Source organism: Chrysochloris asiatica, unplaced genomic scaffold, assembly GCF_000296735.1.
Source record: "Chrysochloris asiatica unplaced genomic scaffold, ChrAsi1.0 scaffold00090, whole genome shotgun sequence".
Lineage (NCBI taxonomy): Eukaryota > Metazoa > Chordata > Mammalia > Afrosoricida > Chrysochloridae > Chrysochloris > Chrysochloris asiatica.
Genome location: NW_006408608.1, coordinates 8,845,407 through 8,863,600, shown reverse-complemented (window position 1 = coordinate 8,863,600; position 18,194 = coordinate 8,845,407). Strand labels below are relative to the sequence as shown.

Here is an 18,194-nt window from a genome sequence, read left to right as displayed (position 1 = left end):
ACAAGCTCACTATGACTCTGAACCACCTCCACCATACACAAGCTCACTATGACTCTGAACTAAGTCAGCAGCAACTAACAGCACCCTAACACACACATGACAGGAAGTCTTTAAAGGTGGTTTTGGAGAGATGTTTTTCCCGTCGTCAGCTGCTGTTAGGTGGTGTTGATAATTAACAGAGAGAAAATAGTTTTTCCTTGGGGGTTTGTAGCAATCTGTTTTTGTTGTTAGGTGCAGTTGAGGTGAAACAAGACTGAACACTACCTGATCCTGAACCATCCTCTTAGTCATTGCTATGTTTGAGCTCATTATTGACGGCACTGTATCAAACCATCTCACTGAGGGTCTTTCTCTGTTTCACTGACCCTGTACTTTACCAAGCATGATGTCCTTCTCCAGGGACTAGTCTCTCCTGACAGCATGTACAAAGCATATGAGACAAAGTCTTGCCATCCTTGCTTCTAAGGAACATCCTGCAGTACTTTTTTGAAGACAGATTTGTTCGTATATTCAGTAGTCATTGCCAACACCCCAACTCAAAGGCATCAGTTCTTCAGTCTTCTGTATTCACTGTCCAGCTTTTACATGCATACAAGGAGACCAAAAATACCATGGCTTGGGTCAGTTGCACTTCAGGCCTCAAAAATAACATCTTTGCTTTTTGATATTTTAAAGCAATCTTTTGCAGCAGAGTTGCTCACTGCAATGGGTCATTTGACTTTTTGACTGCTGCTTTCATGGGTGTTGGTTGTGGATCCAAGTAGAATGAAATCCACGACAACTCCGTATTTTCTCCGCTTATCATGATGTTATGTAATGGTCCAGATGTGAAAACTTTTGTTTCCTTTATGTTGAGATGCAATCTATGCTCAGGGCTATAGTCTTTGATCTTCATCAGTATTTTAAGCCCTCTTCACTTTCGGCATGCAAGGTTTTATCATAGGTTGTTAATGAATCTTCCTTCAATCCTGATGCTATATTCTTCTTCATACTGTCCAGCTTCTCGAATTATTTGCTTAGCATTCAGATTGAATAAGTATGGTGAGAGGATACAACCTTGATGTACACCTTTCCTGATTTTTAACCATACAGTATCCCCTTGTTCTGTTTGAATGACTGATCTATATACAATGAAGTGTTCTGGAATATTCCCATGCTTTGCAAAGTTATCCAAAATTTGTTAAGATTTACACAGTCAAATGTCTTTGTGTAGTCAATGAAACACAGGTAAGTATCTTGCTAGTCTTCTCTGTTGTCAGCCAAGATCCATCTGACACCTGCTATGGTAGCCCTGGTCTCATGTCCTTTTCTGAATCTGACTGGAATTTCTGACAGCTCCTGTTGATGTATTGCTCCTACTGTTTTTCAATTCTCATTTGCATAATTTTACTTGCATGTGATATTGATCACATTCTATTGGATCACCTTTCTTTGGAATGGGCATGAATATAATAAATCTCTTCTATTCAGTTGGCCAGGAAGCGGTCTTCTAAATTTCTTGATATAGATGAGTGAGCACCTCCAGTTGAAACCTCTCAATTGGTATTCCGTCAATCCCTGGAGCCTTTTTCCCCCCCTCCCCCAATAACTTCAGTGCAGTTTGGACCTCATCCTTCCATACCATTGTTCTTGATCATATGCTACATTCTGAAATGCTCAGGGCTATAGTCTTTGATCTTCATCAGTATTTTAAGTCCTCTTCACCAGTTTTCGGTGAAGTGACTCTGTATACTCATATCTCTTCCATCTTCTCTTCAAGATGTTCCTGTATTGTTGAACATTTTGCCAGTAGAATCCTTTAATATTACAATTTGAGCCTTGATTTTTTTTTTTCCCTTCAGATCTTTTAGCGTGAGAAATGCTGAGTATATTCTTCTCTTTTGGGTGTCTAACTCTAGGCCTTGGCACATTTTATCATAATCCTTGACTTTGCCTTCTGGAGCCTTTCTGTCGGTGCTCAACTAAGAGGTGGGTGCACTGAATCTGACATTCTTGACGAGACATTTTCTACACACAAACCAGAATGATTACCCAAACTTGAGCAAACTGACCAGTCTTATTCTGAGAGTCCTTCAAAAAGTTCCTAGAAAAATTCCATGATCTTCTATCTCCCCATTAACTTTTTTCATATAAACTGAGAGGATTTAGCGGAAGCGAATTTTGTGTGTAAGTGAACGACTTCATACAACTCTCAGGGAAACTCCTTGGTTGCAGAAGTCTAGCACCTAAGAGGCTTGTGACCATCTCCTAGTAACTACCATTTGTCCCTCCCACCTCACCCTGCCACCTCCCTGCAATAGCTGTATGGACAAGCACTACTTAGATGGGAATCCATTGTCCACCTGCAGTGCAGTGAATTCCTTCATATTGTTCTTCTACTCATAGCCTTTGTGAACTTCCACCAAACAACATTTTTGCCTTGATGGCTCTGGGTAAGAGAAGGTGGGAAAAGATGCTGGTAGGATCAGATGATTCAGTTGTGAGTGGTTAATAGGCTTACCTGTGATGGAAAAACTTGGAATTCTAATGTGGGCATGAAAGGGGCCATCTCAGAAGCAGGAGAGGGGGGTGTCTCATGACCATTAAAGAAGAACCAGGTGTGGAGTGTGCCCCTTGAACTCTGCGATCCCTGCACACTGAACCTCCTGGACCCGGGGACAGAAAGCTGAGACACTAGAAGAGGGCAGAGGAGCAGCAGAAGCAACAACCAGAGCATCAAACAAACGGTACGCTTCCCAGGCCATGGCGCAAGTCAAGCTGAAGGACTCTGGGCAGGAGATTTGCGTGCAGAGTGGGGTACCTCCAGGCACTTTAACTGGAGGAGCTAGGTTTATTATCCCATGCATGGAGCTAGATCTGAGTGCCTTCAGGCTGAGGCTTACGGTAGCATGGCATGTCCTGTGGGTTTTTATCAGCAGCCCTCAAAGAGTTTTGTAATATTGTGAAGTAGGGCAGAGGTCAGGCCAAAGGGCTGAGGGCCAGAGAGAGGTCTGCTTGTGGGCACAGCAGAGTTCTGAAAGAACTGATCCCTCAATATTTCTGGCCCCAGATTATAACCTGTTAACTTTCTTAAGAAACCCCGTAAGTACCATGTCTGGGTTCTGTGTGGCCGTTGCAGTGAATTATTGCTCCCAGCTGATTAGAGATGGCTGTGGAGGAGTGGTTGGTGCCTTCTTTTTTTGCATCACCTCACTCCCAGTCCATGTTAGACTTATGAACTTGTGGTAGTAGGGGAGAAGCCACACCAGATGACCCACGGGAGATCTCCACCTGAGCCTTTTGGCTGTCATTTTCCCCACTGAGTAAGCCCATGCCAAATATCTGCTGCTATTCCCTTTCATTTCCATCTCACGTCGGTCCAACTGTGGGACCCATGACACCGCTTTGGCACTGGCCTCATTTTCGCAAGTTGTCACCAAGTGTTTCTTGCAGTTCCACAGATTTCTCACCAGGGCATTGTCATCTCCCTGGCTGTGTGGGTGGTGGTCTTCAGAGCTCTGGCTTCTCAGCACCCAGTACATGCTGAGGTGACAACGGCTGTCAGTTGCCATTGAGTCTACTGTGACTCAGAGTGACTCTACGTGACTGAGCAGGACTGTCCCAGTGGGTTTTATAGGTCATAATCATTATGGCAGCAGATCGCCACGGCGTTCTCCCATGGAGCCGCTGGGTGAGTTTGCTAACTTACCAATTAGTATCTGTGCTAGACATTAACCCACCAAAACTGCCGCTGCCATTGAGTGGATTCAGACTCACGGCAACCCGAGGTAGTGTTTCCAGAATGTAAACCTTTCCCCTGCCAACCCTGTGGTTAACAGTCTAATGCTTATCCTACAACACCACCAGGGTTCCTTGTACTAGAAGCTGTTGCTGCAGTTAAGTGCTGTTGAGCCAGTTCTGACTCATAGCAACCCTGTATAAGGTTTCCAAGGAGTAGATGGGTGGGTTTGAACCGCCAACCTGTGCTTAAGCAGTCCAGTGCTTATCCTACAGCGCTGCAGCAGAAATAGACATCAGGTGCTCAAAAAAGACTGTTTCTGTTCTCCCGAGTTACTGCCTGGTGGCTGTAGAGTTAGGCAGGGCAGACTAGTTCATGATGGTCTATTAGGGAAACCAGATGAGGAACTAAGTGACCCATGGCTGTTGTGAAGGCCTGGCAGAGCCGGCTAGGAGCCAGACATGTCCCTCTACCTAAGACCTGGGCTCCAATGTCTCTCCCGACCTCTGCCCCTTCTTGCTTACTTCACTCCTGATGCTGGGACCCTGAGCAGACCAATTCTCTCTCAAAAGATGGGGCTCTGTGGTTGGAACTGGCACCCTCCCACTGCCTGCCAAGGCCAGGCTTTCAAAGAAGGAACTCGTCAGAGCCAACGCTCTTTATTTCTCGTTCCTGCCGTTCAGCTGGTCTGCTCAAGCTGAAGGATGAGTGGATTGTAGAGGTGCAGGAGGGGCCTCCAGGGACAACTCCTCCCTGAAACAAAGTCTATGCACATTGCCAAGGCTGGTTAGATTTGAAAAGCAATTGATCAATAAACTCTACCGAATTAGAAATATACAGAAGTGTCCAGGTGGCTGCTGGCTGCTGTCTTGCCTCCCCACAAGGCTCAGAGTAACGCTTGTGCAAAGGTCCTGGGGCTGGCTGGAGGACAGCTGGGTTCTCCCTCTGGGCAGGCACAGTCCTGGCCACCCAGCAGAAGTGTGTCGAGGGACAGATCTGCGGGCAGATCCCAGGCGCCGTGGCCCCTCAGTCTCTGTGGTTTCTCCAGTGCATTGCTGCATCGTGCCTCTATGTTCGTCCTTTAAAAGTGTTCATGCAGGTGTAGGTTCCTGAGAATCTGTGGATCTCCTCCAGGGCAGCCTGGGGGAGTATGCTGTGAGTGGGAGGGAGGAAAGGAGATGGTCAGCAAGAGCACTGGTGGCCAGAGGAGTCTGATGGTTCCCAGCAGGGAGCCCCTTGCCTCTCTCCAAGTTACACACCAGCTCCCCCGCCCCCTCCATAAGTTATACTCCTGTCCCTGCGTGACTGGAGGGCTTTCAAGTAAGTGGAAAAGCTGCTGTTTATAAGGTAAAGGGTGGTAGGAATAAACGTCCAAAGCCACATTCTTAGCATTGTAGGACCCAAAACTATGGCGGAGACAAAGCAACTCCAATGTCCAATTATTCAACAACTGTTTATTGCGTGGAGTCCTGGTGTGGCGCTGTGGGCTAACGAGTCAGACTGCAAAGTAGTTTGAACTGCAAGGTCAGTGGTTCAAGCTCACCAGCTGCTCCTTGAAAACCCTATACAGGGTCTTAATGGGTTGGAATCGACTCGATGGCACTTAACAACAACAACATTTATTTTGTGTTTGTGGGACTATGGAGTGGGGGTAGGTCACAGGATTGGGACTTGAAGATGGACCAAAGTCCAGAGCAGCCAAGCACCCAAGGTTATTTGTGGCTCATGGACAAAGCTCTCAGAATCCCCAGGGGTGTGAATGGTTAAGGCACTTGGCTGTTAACCAGGTACCGTGGAAGAAAAGCCTGGTGATCCCCTTCTGAAAGTCATCCATTGAAAATCCTACGGACACACATGGCGACACCTTGGGTCAGAGTTGATGCCTTTTTGTGTGTGTGTGTGGGGTGGTTTAATTATAGTAAAAAGCCCATAAAACTATGCTTAAGCAACACAAGGAATGATGCCCCTTCAGAGTGGAGCTGAGATGGGAAGGGCTTGGTGCCCAAAGTCTGCAAAGTTTTAGGGGAATATGATACTGGGCAAATTCTGCAGAAGAACCATCGCCACAAAGGCCAACCTCTAAAGAAGTCTGTCCTGGTAGGCCCCACCCACCCTTCAGCTGACCACATTTGCAGGAATCCCACCTAAGTCTATGACATAGAGACCCCTGTCTTCCTCCTTAGATCCAGTTTCCTGTGGGTTGGGCTGGGTCTTATAGTCTCTAGAAGGGCAGTTCTCAAAGTGCTCCAGGAACATCTGAGCCTCAGATACTTTTTCATGGTTCTGCGAGGTCAAAGTTTCATTATAATACTAGTAAGTAACTTGTCACACCTTTCCCCTCTCATTCTCCCATGTGTGTACAGTGGAGTATTTTAGATGGTACACGCCATATAGTATCATAATGCATTGAACAGATACAGATAAGAGAATCTGTTGTTGTTAGGTGCCATTGAGTCGATACCAACCCATATGGACCTTATGCACTAGCTGTCTTCAATTAAGCTAGACAATGCCACTCTATTCACTACATTTCTTTTGTTTTATGAACTATAAATATTTTCCATAAACGAATTTCAAATGGAAATTAAAATGACACATCTGTCAGCTTGTACTGTGGTGCCTTTTATGTTGCTGTGGCACTTAAAACTATATTGCCCGGCAGCTTTCAGAGGAGCTTCCGGACTAAGTAAGACTAGGAAGAAGAACCTAATGAGCAACTTCTAAAGAAAATGGGCCAGTGAGAACCTTCCTGGGAGACAGTGCTGGAAGATGAGCCCTCAGATTGGAGGGCTGATTGGGGAAGAGCTGCCTCCTCAAAGTAGGGCAGGCCTTAATGATGGGAACAAAGGTTTCAGGACCTTCAGATGCTGACGTGGCATGACTGACAATGAGAAGAAACAGCTCCAAAGAGCCATTAGTAACCAGAACTGGGAATGTATGAAGTATGAATCTAGGAAAATTAAGTCATCAAAAATACAATGAAATGTTTGAAGACCAATATCCTAGGCATTAGTGAGCTGAAATGGACTGGGATTGGCCATCCTGAAGAGAATAATCAAGTGGACCTCACAGGATGTAAAACAGAGGAATTAAATCAACTACATCTGTGACAAGTAATGACGGGGAAGCTGAAGTATAGATGGCCCGTAGCCAACTACAGAATAGGCTATCCAGTGCTCATTTACAAGTTCAAGTTGAAGCTGAAGAAATCGAAAACAAGTCCAAAAGAGCCAAAGTTTGACTTTGAGTAGTGTATCCCACCTAAAGTTAGAATAGATTTGATGCACTGAACACTAAAGACCAAGGACCAATTAGTTGTGACATGACACCAAGAACATCATACATGAAGAAAGAAAAGGTCATTAAAAAGACAGGAAAGAAAGAAAGAAAAAAGGACAGGATAGAAAAAGACCAAAATGGATGTGGAAGACTCTGAAACTTGCTCTTCAATATAGAATAGCTAAAACAACTGGAAGACATGATGAAATAAAAGAGATGAACAGAAAAGTTCAAAGAGGGGCTTGAGAAGACACAGTAAAATATTATAATGAAATGTGCAAAGACGTGGATTTAGAAAAACAAAAGGGAAGCCCATGTTCAGCAATTTGCAAGCTGAAAGAACTTAAGAGAAAAATTTTCACCTCAACTTGCAATACTGAAAGATTCTATGGGCAAAATATTGAAGGATGCAGGAGGCATCAAAAGAAGATAGAAGGTATACATAAAATCACTGTATCAAAAAGAATTTGTTGACACTTAACCATTTTGGGAAGTGGCATTCATCAAGAAGTAATGGTAGACATTCAAACTGAACTGATGGCATTGGTAAAAATGATGGACTACTTATTTATATGTTTCAATGAATGAATACAACACAGGCGTGCTCACTCGTTTATGCCAAGAAATTTGGAAGACAGCTACCTGGTCAACTTACTAGAAGAGATTCATATTTGTGCCTATCCCAAAGAAAGGTGATCCAACAGAATGTGGAAATTAGTGAACAATATCATTAACGTCACATGTAGGTAAATTTTTGCTAAAGATAATGAAACAACAATTAAAGCAGTTCATCAATAGGGAACTGACAGAAATGAAAGCCAGATTCAGAAAAGGACATGGAGCGAGGGATATTATTGCTGATGTCACATGGAGCTTGGCTGAAAGTGGAAAACACCAGAAATATGTTTACCTGTATTTTATTGACTATGCAAAGGCATTTGATCATGTGGATCATAACAAATATTTGATCACATTGTGAAGAATGGGTATTGCAGAGCACTTCATTGTACTCCTATGGAACCTATATGTGGTACTGTGGTTTAATGTACTGGACTGCAAAGTTGGTTTGAATCGCCAGATTGGTGATTCAAGTTCACCAGCTGCTCTTAGAAAACCCTATATAGGGTCGCAACTGACTTGATGGTACAACAAACAACCAACAACCTGCATGTAAACCAAAAAGGCAGTCATTCAAACGGAACACAGGAACAGCACATGGTTTTAAATCAGGAAAGTGTCCTTTAGAGTTGGATCATTTAACCATACTTATTCAGTCTGTATGCTGAGCAAATAATTTAAGAAACTGAACTATAGGAATCAGAATGAGGCATCAGGATTAGAAGACTTATTTAGCAACCTGAGATAAGCAGACTACACAACCTTACTAGCTGCAAGGGAAGAGGACTTGAAGCACTTACAGATGAAGACCAAAGACAATAACCTTGAGTATGAATTGCACCTCAACATAAAGAAATAAAAAAATCCTTACAACTGAACCAATAAGAATCCCATCAGGATAAATGGAGAAAAGATTAACATGGTCAAGGATTTCATTTCATTGAATCCACAATCAACACTCCTGGGAGCAGCAGTCAAGGAATCAAACGGTGTGCTGCATTAAAATGCTAAAAAGCAAAGACGTCACTTTGAAGATTAAGGTGCATCTCACTCAAGTCATATGAATGCTGGACAGTGAATAAGGAGAACCGAAGAATCGATGCCTTTCAGTTATGGTGTTGGTGACGAATACAGAAAGCATCGTGAACTCCCAGAACAACGAACACATCTGTCTTGGAAGAAGTATAGCCAGAAAGCAAGGGTGAGCGTTCTTCTCAGCTACTTCAGACACGTTCTCACAGGGAAAGACGAAGCCCTCTAACAAGCCGGATTAACACAGTGGCTACAACAATGAGCTCAAAAATGGCAACAATTGTGAGGGTGACGCAGGATAGGACGGCGTTTTCTCTGGTCTACAGGGAGTCCTGGCCTGGTGCTGTGGGATAATGCGCTGGATTGCAAGGTCGGTTTGAACTGCAAGGCTAGTGGTTCAAATTCACCAGCTGCTCCTAGGAAACCCTATACAGGGTTGCTCTGAGTCAGAACTGACTTGAAGGCACTTAACAACAACAACATGATTTGGAACTGACTCTATAGCATGCAACAAGAACAAGAACACGGTAATATGTTGTTTACTACGGCTATTTTTAAATCTCTGAATAAATATTTCTTGATATAAACAACAACTATATAAACAAAGGAATCCTGGTGTGCCAAGATTGCAAGGTTGGTGGTTTAAACCCTCAGAAACCGTATTCAGGGTCACTATGAGTTGAAAACAACTCGACAACACTTAACAACAACAATATACACAAATGTACAACTAGTGTAATATTGTTCTTCGCTTTGTTAATGCAGTAATTAGTGATAGGTGTGAATGACATCAACAATAATCTTTAAGACTATAAAGAGGACCTGAGACCAAAAAGTTTGAGAACCATTGCCCTGGAGTAAGGATAGTGAATTCGTTCGTGGCAGACAGGACTCCACCCCTCATTCTCGTGCCCACAGCAGACAGGACTAATCTACCACATGTCTCTCCACCTGCTCCCTCTTCCCCAGCAGGGGAAATGGTCAGCACATGTTAGCTCCGTACCTTTTCAAGATGATGAGGGCATGCATCGTCCACGGCAACAGGAGAAGGGCCTGATTGAGCTGTACAGCTTCCACCGTCCTCCGGGCCACCGTCTCTGGCTTCAGTGGTGGGAAGAGGTTGGGAAACCTGAAAGTGGAAAGAGACAGAGTGGTTTCTGCTGGAGAAGAGAGTGCTGTGGGACGCCTCTATGTACTGACAGGGCTGTGGGAGATATTCCCCACGCCCCTAGACTTGTCAGCATTCTCCATCCCCTTCATTCCTCCTAGACCTCAGCACCTGTGAGTGCTTTAAAGAGGTCTTGTGCAGCTTATTTGCCTAATGCAATACGTCATTTTATTTCTTGACTGTTGCTTCCATGAGTATTAATGGTTGATCCAAACAAAATGAAGTCTTTGACAACTTCGATCTTTTTTCCACTTATCATGATGTTATTTATTGGTCCAGTTGTGAGGATTTTTGTTTTCTTTACACTGAGGTGCAGCTCATACCGAAGGCTGTGGTCTTTGATCTTCATCATAAGTGTTTCAAGTCCTCTCCACTTTTCACAAGCAGGGTTGCATCATGTTCATATCGGAGGTTGTTAACGAGTCTTCCTCCAATCTTGATGTCGTTCTTCTTCATATAACCCAGCTTCTTGGATTATTTGCTCAGCATACAGATTGAATAAGCATGGTGAAAGAATACAACCCTGGTGCACACCTCTCCTGATTTTAAACCATTCGGTGTCCCCTTGTTTTGTTTGAATGAATGCCTCTTGGTCTATGTACAGGTTCCTCACGAGCACAATTAAGTGTTCTGGAATACTCACTCTCTGCAGTATTGTCCATAGCTTGTTATGATCCACACAATCAAAAGCCTTTGCACAGTCAATAAAGCATAGGTAAACATGGAATATTAATAGTCAATTCCATCTCCACTAAATTCAAGACATATGATCATCTATACACAAAATATTATATTTGTTGGAATATATATACCTGTGTGAAAAACTCACAAGAGACTGTCTGCTAGGAAAGTTAATAAGATATGCATTTAGGAAGATGTTCATCATTAGTAAAAAGAAGAGCAATAGCTGTTTATTGAGCACCTAGAATGTCCTTGGCTTTGCATTAGATACATTCTTTATATTATTTCCAGTTCTCATTAATTCTAAGATATTATTCCACCAGTTTACAGAGGAACAAAGTAAAGCTTAGAGAGGTAACAAAACCAGCCTACGATTTCACAACTAAAGAGTAGCTGAGATGTGTTATCAAAACATTATTAATATTTTAAATTTCAACTGTGCAAACGATTCCAGTTCTCTTAGTATGGTGTGAATACGTGTACTGTGTGGTTACCACGAGCCAGCCGCTTCTAGGCTAATCCCCTGTCTCACTGAGCTCTCCCAATGACCCATTCATATTCACACTCTTTGCACCCTCATTTCTGGAAGCATATACGAGTGGTCTTCAAAAAGTCTGTGGAAGAATTCCGTATTTTCATTCCATTTATCCACGAACTCTTTGAAGCTCCCTTGTGCTTCAGAAAGCAAATGAATGACCAACTCATATGCTGTACTGCAGAAACCAAGAAAAAGTCCTTTTTGGTAATTCTCCACTTTCCTTTAACATTTGCCCCTGTTCATGATGGCACATAATTACAGCAGCAATTATTATGTGTCAAGTTCTGTGCTGAGTACTTTCAGGTGATGTCATTTCATCCTCCACCCCCATGTACGATGTAGGCATTCTCATTGTCCCATTTGGCAGGTAAGCAACAGAGGCTGGTGTAGTAACCGATCTGACCTCAGTTTACAGAGTGCATCATTGATACAAAGGTTGAGTCTTCACTCTGGGCTCCTGGTTCCAAAGTATGTATTCTAAATTAAGAGTGCTGCCCATTCTTGGCTGCATCTATGAGATGCTGATCTAAATGGTCTCAGGAGAAAAATGATCAGGTCTTGGTATTTCTTTAAACTGAGCTAGAATTTGTGTACAATAAAAGGCATAGATCTTAAGTGCACTGCTTGATTTATTTTGACCGAGGTAACCACCCCTCCCCAGATCAAGAATAGAGACCATTTCTAAATGCCTAGGAAGTTCTCTACGGAGCTCTGGTAGCGTAGTGGTTACGAATCGGGCTGCGAACCTTAAGGTCAGTGGTTCGAAACTACCAGCTGTTCCACCGGAGAAAGATGAGGCTTTCTACTCCCGTAAAGATTTACACCCTCGGAAACCCTGTACAGGGTCGCTATGGGTCGGAACCGACTTGAAGGCACTTAACAACAACAACAAGGAAGTTCTCTGGTGTCCCTCCCAGGCAACATCCACACTCTTTGAGGCCTAACTAATGTTGTGCTTTCTGTCACCATAGCCTGGTTTTGCCTGTTCTAGAACTTCCAATCAGTGGATTTGTGTAGAATGTGCTATTTCGCCTCTGATTTCTTTTGCTCAATATCATCTTTTTGTGACTCGTTCATGTTCCTCATGTATCAACAGTCTGTACTCTTTGTATTGCTGTATAGTGTTTCACATGGAGTCCTGGCGGGGCGCTGTGGGTTAATGTGCTGGACTGCAGTCTGTTTCAACCGCAAGACTGGCCGTTCAAACTCACCAGCCACTCCTAGGAAACCTTATACAGGGGTCGTTATGGGTCGGAACTGACTCGATGTCACATAACAACAACAATATAGTATTTCCCTGTTTGCATATAGCATTAGTATTCTGTAAAAGTTCCCTGAATTGAGAAACAGGACCATAAATGGCCACAGTATCCTACTGCCTTGTCAATGAAGAATTGGATACGAGACTGCAAAGTCAAAAATAAAGGACTTCTAGTTTTAGTTCATTAGTGGACTCCTGGTGCGGCGCTGTGGACTAATGCGCCACACTGCAAAGTCAGCGGTTCAAGCTCACCAGCTGTTCCTTGGAAATCCCACACAGGGCCGCTTTGGGTCAGAACCAACTCAGTGGCACTTAACAACAAGAAGTTCATTAATGGAGTGGTTTGTACCTAGCTGGTACAAATAGTTAATGCACTCGGCTGCTAACTGGAAGGTTGGAGGTTTGAATCCACCCTGAGGCTCCTCAGAGGAAAGGTCTCATGATCTAATTCCAAAAAGTTAGTCATTGAAAATCCTCTGGAGCAAGGTTCTACTCTAACACACATATTCAGAATTGACCCAGTGGTTTGGTCTTGGGTGGGGTCATTTTTATATTTTATATTGTTGTATTTGGAGTCCTGGTATGGCACCGTGGGTTGAAGCACCAGACCGCAAAGCCGTTTGAACTACAAGTTCGGTGGCTCAAGCTCACCAGCTGCTCCTTGGAAACACTTTACAGGGTCGCTATGGGGGTCAGAATCGACTCAACAGCACTTTACAACAATTGTCATATTTATACTGACCTGACCCTCATGCCCTGGAACATCTCGGTGCTGGTGTGGAAGGGTAGCACGGTGGTGGCACTGACTCCTGGACAGTCCAGCAGCCCCAGGGTCAGGCTCTCCATGAAGGCGAAGGCCGAGGCCTTGGAGGTGCAGTAGTCGATGGCGCCGGGGATGGCCGACAGAGCTAGCACGGAATTGAGGCACACGATGTGGCCGTTCTGCAGCTCCAGCATGCGCGGTAAGAAGGCCTTTGTGGTCTGAGGATGGAGGGGGTAGTCAGCATGCTGTCGTCACAACTTCCAAAAACCCCTCTCTGTCCCTTCCTCAGGGAGGGCAGACCACTCTGGATAACGTCCCAGGAGAAGAGGGGGCCGAGGGCTCGCTGCTGTGGACCCTGAGCGCCACTGTTTAGGTCATTCCACCTTGTCCTTGGCCATCCCTACTTGCATGACCTTTGCCCTGTGAGCCTCTCCCTCCTCCTGCTTGCCCAGGCTCTCCGGGCAGGAACGTGGCAAAAGACAGCCTTACCCAGAACTGGCCCAGGGTGTTAATGTGCTGGGACTTGAGGAGGGCATCATCATCGCTGTCCATCAAGCTCTTCCCGTGGACCACAGCGGCGTTGTTCACCAGGATAGTGATGTCGCCTACCTGTGGGTGAGAGGGCACTGTGGGCTGTCAGGGCCAGCTGTCAGTATGACCCAACCCCACCTCTCACAGGCTGTATGGTCCTCCTGCTCTGAGCGTCAATCCTGATGTGCAAAACGTGGCTAATATCCCCGCCAGGGCTGTTCTGAGGATAAGAAACATGTTCCGGCATATAACGTACCTGGCTCATAACACATTTACAATAAATGAGACTATAATTACTTATAAGGAGACCTGGTAGCGTTGTGCTTATGAGTTGAGGCAGGCTGCTAACCTCAAGGTCAGCAGTTCAAAACTACCAGCCATTCCGCAGGAGAAAGATGAGGCTTTCTTATCCTGTAACGATTTACAGCCTCAGAAACCCTATGTAGGGTCACTGTAAGTCGGAACCAACTCTTCGGCACATAACCACCACCACCACCACCACAGTTATATAAAAACAGTTAGCATTTATCACCCAGATACCTAACAGGGTAGTGTTTGCTCCCTTGGAGTAACAATATTTCATCAAATAAGTGTCTGGAGTTAGGACAAGATTTGCCCAGAGAGAGCAATGACACATTTGCCCCAGTGTCTAGGAAAGACAACCATAGGTCTATACTTCCAATGGGAAAACAAGCAATTATTGATGTTAAGTAATCAAACCACATCCCTAACCCCCACACTCCAAAACCTAGCCATGGCCAGCTTCATAGGACAGATTCTATGGGCACCCTGGACAAAGCCATTCTGTCAGCTTTCTACAAAGTTCTCTTCTAGGTCACTTGAGAATGTTCTCTTTGCTTGGCAGTGCCCATGTTCAGCTAAACTGAGGACCAAACCTCTCAGCCCACTTACCTTCTCCCGGACAGCTTTGGCAGTCTGGTATACCTCCTCCCGGTTGCCCACATCACAGATGAAGTAGTGACATTCTGTGCCCATCTGCCGAATCTCCTCTGTGGTCTCCTTCAGGCATTTCTCAGTCCGACCCCACAGGACGATCTGGAGGGAAACAATAAAAGCACCCAACAGGTGGTCATTAAGAAAGCCACTGTGACACAATGATCCTCAACAGAATCAATATTTAAAGTCAATTGTCCAAGGACTGGGCTCCTGAGTTCATCCAAATTTGGAGTATGCAAAGCAGATTAGCAAGATGATTTTTGTAGAGGTTCACAGCCTACTCTTAAGTGAACCTACAGTTCGAAGCCCACTTAATATGTGCTACCTACAAGTATTTCTCAATATATCCCTTCCAGTAGGGTGCTTACTCCTGCCCAGTTCCAATTATGCTACAAGGCTGGAAGCAATAGCAGAGCCGTTTCTGTACTAAATTCCAGTGTCCTCACATTTACAAACTATCTAGTCTTCTCACCACCTAGGTTCAGAGCCAGGTTCATTAACACCAATCCATTAGACTGGGCTGGGAAGTGCTGGCCATAAGGTACACCGATGCTTCCTGGAACTTGGACCTAGCTGTGGTCATACTGCAAAGGTAGGCCGGAAGAGAGGCATCAAGGTACCATTGTCCCACAGAGCAGGTAAAAAAGGTATAATGCTAAGAGAGGATTTTATCAGGACCGAAAAATGGATTTCTAAAGGTTTGGGGTAAATTTATGAATGGCCAGATCATAAAAGCTACGGAAGAGAAGAGTGGCTCATTTCTAACCTTAACCTAAAGGAAGATGGTATATCTCCCCATGATGCGTTATTTGGTCTCAGGGAGGCCTCAGTTGGCAAAAGAACCTAAGGACTGATGGCTAAGATGTCCACCTAAGGATAGGGTTCACCAGTACTGAGAGGAAGGCTGGGCACAGGGGTACCAACAGTGCCCGGAAGGCTGGAATCCAAGAGCTAAATGGCTCCTGAGGAATTCATCCACTGGGCTTCTATTTGGCATTTTTTTTTCTTTCATTCTTTTTTAAAATACAATTTCCTCTTTAAAACAAAAACAAACAATAAGGCAACCATAATGTGGGGAAACCAGTAAGAAGAGTAAATGTGTATGTCTAATTCCATACTGTTTTCCTACTTGAAAAGCAAGCAATGAGAACAAAGAAGGCTATTTTGGGAAAGTTAACATTTTAACTGGGGGTTAGAGATGGTAGTTCCAATCACACCAGCCAAAGAATCCAAATGATTTCTGTATTTTGCTTTGTGACATTGTATTGATGTAGTCTAAGGAGTTGCTAATGACAACGAGAGTTTTAACCATTTATCTTGAAATCTCAGAACTTCCCTTAAGCAGAAAACACCAAGTTTAGCATGCTGAACCCAGAAATATGCCGGTAGTCTCCAATGAATTAAAAAAAAATCCAAAACTTATTATAGTTCAAATAAAGTTTAAAAGTATTTTGAAAATACAGATGTTCTTTTAGCCTCTGAAATTTAGGTGTGAAGGCCCATTTGAAATCCCATTTAGTCCAACCACTTTCTCTAATTTTAAGTCTTAAAATATAGATAGGGTTTTACGAGGGAAGAGTCCATCAGTTGCTTTCCATGACCACAAAAGTCCATCAAGGGCAAAGGACTAAAATTAGACAGTCTCTAAGGGACACACTCTTGTCTGCTTAAGGAAAAGCAGACTTAGAATGTGTTCTTCCAGATTCAGTTGAAGGAGAAGAAAAGAGACACACATCTATTCTAGTAAAAGGCAACTTAGTGTAAGCATCTTCCATCCCTCACCACCCATCTATCTATCAGTTTGTCAAATTTTGGTGGCTTGCACGCTGGAAACTATGCCACTGGTATTTAAAAAAATTAATAAATTAATTAATTTTTTATTGTGAACTGAGTGACAGTTTACATGGGAGAACATCAGCTTTACACCATCGTTTCATTGCAATGATTACAATCTCCTCCGTGCATCATCATTCAACGGTATTTGCTTCCATTCCCTCTGTTTTTTATGCCACTGGTATTCTGAAATACCAACAGGGTCAACCACAGTGGGCAGGTTTCAGTAGAGCTTCAAGACTAAGCCAGCTAGGAAAAAGGACCTTGAAATCTACTTCTAAAAATAAGTGGCCAGTGAAAACCTTATGAAGAGGAGCAGAACATTGTGTGATATAGTGCTGGAAGATGAGCCCCTCAGGTTGGAGCCCACCTACCCACTGCCATTTGAGTCGATTTCAACTCATAATGACCCTGTGGACAGAGTAGAACTTCTCCATAGGATTTCCAAGGCTGACAATTCTCTACATAAGCAGATGGCCTCATCTTTCTCTTGTGGATGAGCTGGTGAGTTTGAACCACCAGTGTTTTGGTTAGCAGCCTAATGCTTAACTCACAGCACCACTAGGACTTCTTCAGGTTGGAAAGCACTCAAAATAGGACTGGGGAAGAGCTGCCTCCTCAAAGAAGAGTTAACCTTAGTGACGTGAATGGAGTAAAGCTTTTTGGGATCTTCACTGATGATGTGGCATTGATTCCAAATGAGAAGCAACAGAGCCTCAACTGCACAGACATTAATAATCCAAACGTGGAATGTACCAAGGATGAACCAGGAAAACTGGACGCCATCACACTTGAACGCAGAGAAGAAACTAAAGTGAGTGAAGAAATGAAGAAGTAAAACAGCTGGACAAAAAATGTCAATGGGCAGAATGAAAAGACAAAGTCAAGTATTATAATGAAATGTGTATACACCTGGAGTTAGAAAACCGAACGGGAAGAACATGCACAGCATTTCTCAAGCTGAAAGACCTGAAGAAGAAAAAAAATTAAGGCTTAACTTGAAATAGTGAAGGATTCTGTGGGCAAAATATTGAAGGATGCAGAAAGCATCAAAAGAAGATGGAAGAAATACACAGTCACTGTACCAAAAAGAAATAGCTGACAACCATCTTAAGAAGTAGTATATGATCAAAAACCAAGGGTTTTGAAGGAAGAAGTCCAAACAACACTCAAGGCATTAGTGACAAATAAGCCTTTAAGAACTGGCAGAAGAAAACTTACTGAGCTGTTTGAATAAGAAGATGGAAGCTCTCACTAGTCTACGCCAAGAATTTTGGCCTATTGACTGGAATAAATCCATATTCATTACCATAAAAGTGATTTAATAGAATGCAGAAATTACTGAACATTATCAGTATCACATGCCAGTAAAATTTTGCTGAAGATAACTTTAAAATGCTTACACCAGTACAACATAAGGAGCTATGGTAGCGTAGTGGTTATGAATTGGACTGCTAATCTCAAGGCCAGCAGTTCAAAACTACCAGCTGTTCCGCATGAGAAAGATCAGGTTTTTGGCTCCTGCCAAGATTTACAGCCTCGGAAATCCTGTACAGGGTCTCTATGAGTCAGAACCAACACCCCAGCACACAACCACCACCGCACCAGTACCAGACAGGAAACTGCCAGAAACTTAAGCCAGATTCAGAAGAGGATATGGAATGAAGGGATATCATTGCTGATGTCAGACTGATCTTGGCTGAAAGCAGAGACTAGCAGAAAGATGTCTACGGGTTTTACTGACTATGCAAAGGCTTTGAATTGTATGGATCATAACAAATTACAGATAGCACTGAGAAAAATGAGAATTCTAGA

The 18,194-nt window shown here is 43.7% G+C and overlaps 1 protein-coding gene across 1 annotated transcript in view; it reads right to left on the bottom strand.

Annotated features, from left to right (window-relative positions):
• Positions 1-4,365: 4,365 nt before the first annotated feature.
• The window catches only part of DHRS3 (dehydrogenase/reductase (SDR family) member 3), a 53,119-nt gene continuing 39,290 nt past the window's right edge, over positions 4,366-18,194 (bottom strand). The window contains exons 2-6 of the mRNA XM_006866373.1: positions 14,502-14,645; positions 13,548-13,667; positions 13,038-13,276; positions 9,651-9,776; positions 4,366-4,871 (exon numbers count right to left, since the gene is read on the bottom strand). Of these exons, the coding sequence (XP_006866435.1) occupies positions 4,787-4,871; positions 9,651-9,776; positions 13,038-13,276; positions 13,548-13,667; positions 14,502-14,645 (714 nt within the window). The 3' untranslated portion in view covers positions 4,366-4,786. The remainder of the gene's footprint in view (positions 4,872-9,650; positions 9,777-13,037; positions 13,277-13,547; positions 13,668-14,501; positions 14,646-18,194) is intronic.